Genomic DNA, 6555 nt, shown 5'->3' with positions numbered 1-6555 from the left:
AAACCATCGCGCTTCGGAACAATTAACGGACCCAGCGCGCTTTTATGCAACAATTAACGGATTTTAAGGGATTAATTAAGGGAAAATGCAATACTTAAGGGAGTTTTTTTGAGGGTTTCTGGTACTTCACTTAAGGAAACCCTTAAGTGACACTTACACTTAAGGTACATTGGTCCTAACTTCTAGTTTCTTGTTCCCCGTGAAAAACCGCCATGAGTTTCGTGTTTGCAGAATTGGAATCCTCTGGAGGGTCCTCGTACGCTACATCATCCCTACGAAACATTGGGGAGGAGACTGTTGTGGCTCTATAAAAGGCTGTGATTTGTGACGCAGTTTTGCTTGTTTTCAAGATCCACTTGAAGGTGTTCTTCATGGCGTAAGTACGCGCATCTTTAATAAAAGCCTGAACTAATAGTTCTAAGATTATGATGAAATAGATGAATAAACTACTCACATGTACAATAAGAAAACTTTTGTAAGCCAAAAACAGATCTGTTGGTGTTGGATGATTTACATTTTTATACATTTTAAAAATGCTTTCTCTTTGTTCAAACAGCAACCATTTTATTATCTAAAATATAATGAACTTAATCATTGTATTCCTTATTTGTTGCAGTTTAATTAAAGATATGCTGCTCGCCAAATTGCGTCAACTTGAGTGTCACTTCACCTGGGGTTTGAATGACGCCGACTTAAATGATCAACAGAACAGGCTAAAAAGCAAGATTGAAATGTCAGTGGGAGAGGACAGGAATATCGGATGGTCATACAGTAATCTGGCTTTCACAAAGTTCATGCAAGGTCTCCTTGAGGAAGCACGGGATGACTTGGAAAAGGCTGAGGAGCACATCAGGAAGCATCATGGTGACAACTGTGAGAGGCAGCTCATTGTTACCTATGGCAATTTTGCATGGGTGTATTATCATATGGGTGAGCATGCACAATCCCAGACCTACCTGGACAAGCTGGAGAAGATTAAGATGCAGTTTCCTACAGAATCCCCTGCTGTTCTCCATCCTGAAATCTACGGGGAAAAAGGCGGGGCATTCATGAGCTTCTCTCAACAATACTATGAGAAAGCAAAAGAGTGCTTTGAGAAGGCGCTGGAGTTGGAGCCAGAAGAGATAGAGTGGAATGAGGGTTATGCTGTGGCTCTGTATCGCACCGAGTTCAATCTCACAAGCTTTGAAGAGTCCCCAGCAAGCAGGCAGTTGAGGCGGGTTTTAGAACTTGATCCAAACAATGCTTACATGATGGTTCTGCTGGGTCTGAAGCACGCTGACTATAAAGAGTATCAGAGAGCCGAGGAGCTGATGGAAACAGCCATGGACTTGGATCCCAACAAACCCTATGTGATACAGTATGTGGCAAAGTACTATCGGAGAAATAAGAAATTTGATAAGGCCTTGTCTCTTTTGAAAAGGCTGCAGGAAATGACACCCAATTCAGCCTTTGTGCACCATCAACTCGGTCTGATCTACATGAGTAAAAGACAGATGTCAATCCAGGATGGAGGAGAAGAGGCTGAAGCTCTTCTCACACTGTGCTTCCAACACCTGAATCAGGCCATCTCCATTAAACCCTCCTTTGTATATGCCAAGTTAGATTTAGCAGCGTGCTATGCAGAGAAGAAGAACTTCAGGAAAGCAGAGGAGATGTTTCAAGAAACATTTAAAGTGGCTACTGCTAATAATGACAGTCTGCATGTTGTAGAGGTCCGTTACGCAGATTTCCAGCTCTACCAAATGAAATCAGTGCCCTTGGCTATTATGCACTACAAGGAAGGGCTTACACTGCAGAAAGATACAGCAGAGGGGAAAAGGTGTGCACAGCAACTCAAAAAACTTTTGAGAAACCCACATGATGGCGAAGCTTATGGGCTTCTGGGTTATGTTCACGAAATAACAGGTGAAAAACTTCAAGCTATTGAGTGCTATGAGAAGGCCCTTCTGCTTGACCCTGGTAACGAGGAGTACCTCACTGCTCTGCGCAATCTCCGTTAACTCCGGAAATGACATCAACATGTTTAAATGCAAAGGCCATTTAAATGGCATTCACCGCAAAAGCTTTTGTTTGTTTTCATTTATTTCCTCACTAGCCACTTTTGGACTGCAATATTATTATTATTATTATTATTATTATTATTATTATTATTATTATTATTTCCTGAGTGTCATGTTAAATATATGTTTTTAAAAGAATGTTAACTGTGTTTGTTAATTGTTAATTGTAAAAATTGTTAAATGTAATTATTAATCTGATGAAAGGATTACTGTTGCTTGCTTTTGCTGTTACAATTGTGGTAATAAATATTGAAATTAATTCAAGCCCACTGTGTAGCTCTTAACTGTGGAGTGCAACGCAAGGTTGGGGCCTTTTGTTTAATAAGCATAACATAACAAGCTGTTCTCAATTCAGCTTTTAGCAGGGGTCAGACCGACAATGCATAGTTAACTTATTGATATGTTGTAAGAATTTCAAAAATAAAAGATATTATAAATATTTCAATATTTTTCAGCTATAATAAGTATAATAAACACTATATTTCAAAAACGAATGGCAATTTTACCCACCCTGGTTTACAGGCACCTGCATGTGTGTTGTAATAGTTTCTATCCAGAATGAATAAAAATGTATAATTTAATGTGTTCCTGTTTTTCCATGTCAATTACTTACGATCCATTGTTTTCTAAAACCAAAAACTAATGTCCTTTTGTACATGAGGAAATCACTGAATTTAATAAGAGTTTTAATGATTTAATCTACTGCTGACATTTTGTAACATTCAAACTTCCCCAAAATGAAAAGTAGCATTAGACAGTGTTGAAGAAACATTACTTTCACGGTTCTAAAACACTGATTTGTTAATAACTCTTGATGAAGTTCAAATCACCATGTCACTCACACACGAGAAGCAGGTTGCTGTAATACGTAAGTGAAAATAAACCCATCATTCTTGTTCAAATACAACTATGCAAAATCCCAATGTTTCAACATGCCTCTTGTTGGTTTCTCCCCGTCTAAAATCATACAATGTACAGGTATACATTTAACACATTTGATGCAAATAGACACCATTTGTCAATAAAATAATTCACAGTACCATAAGAGAATAAAACTATAAAAAGTATAATTTTGTGATATGAAACCTTACACTTTGCCAATGCATTTTCATTGAGGTGTCTTTCACCATTAAATATAAACCAGGGGTGCACAACTCCTGTCTTGGAGGGCTGTTCTGTGTTCTGGTTTTTGTTCCAACCTTTAGGATACACGAGCTGTCCGCGCCTGTAGGTGGTGCTTATACAAATGTCATTGTCAGACCAAAATATGATTGAGTTAATTATATAATTATATAATAATAATTATGAGCTTAAATCCACTGAGATCATTTCCATATTAACACTAAAAATGAAATGATACCAAGTTTCATTGTGACACAATCAAACAGGTGCATGGTGGCTGAGGCCTGAACTCGATCCAATAACATACACTGACTGCTCTCATTTTCAGCAAGAAAACAACAGACAATGCATCACCAATAATAGATTAAGCTATGCAAATTACCAGCAACGTGATATAAATAAAATATGTTTTATCATCCAGGAATATTTGTTTTTTATTCATTAATATTTGTACTTTTTTTATTAATATTTCTTCAGTAATCTTTGTACCAATACTTATGAATAAATAACTTTTTCTCCAACTTGCTTGGTATTAATGCTACTGCTGGATCATTCATTAATATTTCTCAATCTCAATCTGTCAGACAAAGCCACTCATATTTAAAAGAGTTACAATGAAGCACAAAAAATGATAATGGTACCCATCTAGCCAATTCATCTAGTGCCGTGTAAATGTTTACTCACTTTCCTATCGAGACCTAGCCTAGTGGCTAAGTTGCTTAACGAGGACCCTGAAGGTTTGGGGTTCGAACCCCAGTGTAACTATAAATGCGGGCCCAATTGCATATTTGTCAAATATTTGTGAATAGTTTCAAATCTTTAGACAAAATCTAATATCATACAAAGGGAAACAGAAGAAACACAAAAACTTTTTTTTTTTCATTTATAATAATAAAAAACTTTATATATAGAGCACATTTCAAACATACAGTGTCATTCAATGTGCTTTACAGAAAGTGACAGAAGTAAAAACAGACAAGTAAAAGAAGGAAAAACTAGATTACGTAATATAACAGTAGAATAACTGATAATGATAAAAAAGGCAAAGAAGGTTCAAATAAATTAAAATAAGAAGTTAAAAATGAGTGAAATAGTTCCTCAGAAAAGACCCATTTAAAGAGGTTAAGAGGTTACTCTTTACTTTTCTTTTAAAAATATACACACATTCAAAAGTCCTCAGATCCAAAATCTTGTTCCGCAGTCTGTAGCATATAAACTGAAGTTGGAGCTTTGGACCATGGAACAGATAACAGTAGGGAATCTGAGGATCTGAGCATTCAAGTAGGAACATATTTGATTCAAACAGTTTATTTCTTTGTTTGCCAGAAAGCCAGTGAATAATCCATCCATCCATCCATTATCTTAACCCACTTATTCTGAACAGGGTCACAGGGCTTGAGCCTATCCCAGCATACATCGGGCGAAAGGCAGGAATACACCCTGGACAGGTCGCCAGTCCATCGCAGGGCACACACACCATTCACTCACACACTCATACCTATGGGCAATTTAGACTCTCCAATCAGCCTAACCTGCATGTCTTTGGACTGTGGGAGGAAACCGGAGTACCCGGAGGAAACCCACGCAGACACAGGGAGAACATGCAAACTCCACACAGAGAGGCCCTGTCCGACGGGGATTCGAACCCAGGACCTCCTTGCTGTGAGGCGGCAGTGCTAACCACTGCACCATCCGTGCCACCGCCAGTGAATAATGCATTGCAAAAATCCAAATGACAAAAGCATGCATCCGTTTTTCCACAATCTTCAAACTTTGGAAATATTTAATAAATGGAAGAATGTAATTTTTGTCACATTTCAGGTATGTGCATCAAAATCCAGGCTGCTATCAAACCAAAATTTTCACCTGAGAAGTGACATTTAAAGTCCTGGGGTGCGTTTCCCAAAGCCTTCTTAACGCTACGTCATTCGTAAGTTGTACCTTAAGCTCCACCTTAACGTTTCAACGTGTTTCCCGAAACGGTCTTAGCTAAGTATACCTTCTGTACGTCATACTTTTGTAAGGTTGGTCTGGACCATTCTAAGCTATACCTTAGCGATGCTGTCAGCTCACTCCACTAGTGGCCACCCCTGTTACGACCGCAAGCCTCTGAAATCAGCTGTTGCTCTTAGTTACATCTCAATCTGTTAAGCAATATGTACACTAATAATTCTACAGTTGTCTTTGGCTAATAATATTACTAAAATACTCAAATATCTTCAACTTCAGCCACTGCGAGTGGGGGCTCTGTTCTTTCATGGAGTCTTCCAGCCCCCTGTGGAGGGGAAGTTTGGGGTGAGGAAGGAGTGGGGTGTCAGGGAAGGAGATATTGTGGTAATTAAGACCGGAGGGGACATACACCCACCGAGCACTTTATTAGGAACATTTTTACTTTATTACACATATTTATTCATGCGATTATTATTATTATCTGATCAGCCAATCATGTGGCAGCACTGCAGTGCATACAATCATGTAGATACGGGTCAGGAGTTTCAGTTAATGTTCACATCAACCATCAGAATGGGGATAAAATGTGATATAAGTGACTTTGACCATGGAATGATTGTTGGAGGCAGACAGGGTTTGAGTATCTCAGAAACTGCTGATCTCCTGGGAATTTCACACACACTAGTTTAGAGTTTGCAAAGAATGGTGCAAAAAACAGATGTCAGATGGCCAGACTGGTCAAAGCTGACAGGAATGTGTCAGTAACCTGAATAATCATGTAACATTGGTATGCAGAAGAGCATCGCTGAACACACAACGCATCATAAATGGATAGGGTACAGCAGTAGAAGTCTAAAAAATGAGTAATAAATACCTAATAAAGTGCTCACTGAGTGTATTCTGCTTGTCTCCATTCGTGGGTATTATTGCATTTTTATATTTATAGACTGGGATATCAGGGCAGACATACTGTGAATACTTAACCTCAACCTATTATGGGTACAGTAGACTCCTACAGTTTGGTATATGGCCCTGACATCATCCACTGGTGTAAGATTATACCAAGGCAGACCTAGGTCAAATAATTGTCTATGCTTGGTTGATCTTGCCTGGTGCAACAAAGAGCCAACAGAGGACCAGAAGTTTGTAGTTTTTGAGAGTATTTAATCAGTTCCAGTACACCAGACAAGCTCAGTAACGCATAAGAAAATATTTGAATCCAAAACAATTACGTATTTGACCCAGGTCTGTACCAATGATCCATTGATTAGGGTGCAGCCTCTGGTGAAGACGTGTAGATGACATTAGTAACAATTTCAATTTCATTTTTGGGCTGGCTCAGTTTCCATGTTAGCATAAAGCTTAGTATAAAGACTTGAAGCCTGTAGGAGTCAGTAGCCTAACTCCTTCAAAGTGAACA

The 6555-nt window shown here is 38.5% G+C and overlaps 1 protein-coding gene across 1 annotated transcript; it reads left to right on the top strand.

The window, feature by feature from the left end:
- The first annotated feature begins 356 nt into the window (after window positions 1–356).
- Window positions 357–2322, top strand: LOC133105519 (interferon-induced protein with tetratricopeptide repeats 5-like). The gene is made up of 2 exons (XM_061215670.1): window positions 357–376; window positions 617–2322. The coding sequence occupies exons 1-2, from the start codon at window positions 372–374 to the stop codon at window positions 2001–2003; spliced, it is 1392 nt and encodes a 463-aa protein (XP_061071654.1). The 5' UTR covers window positions 357–371; the 3' UTR covers window positions 2004–2322.
- Window positions 2323–6555: the final 4233 nt, after the last annotated feature.

This window comes from Conger conger, chromosome 12 (genome assembly GCF_963514075.1).
Source record: "Conger conger chromosome 12, fConCon1.1, whole genome shotgun sequence".
In the NCBI taxonomy this organism is placed as follows: Eukaryota; Metazoa; Chordata; class Actinopteri; order Anguilliformes; family Congridae; genus Conger; species Conger conger.
The sequence above is the reverse complement of the archived record's forward strand: the minus strand, read 5'-3'. Positions and strand labels throughout refer to the sequence as shown.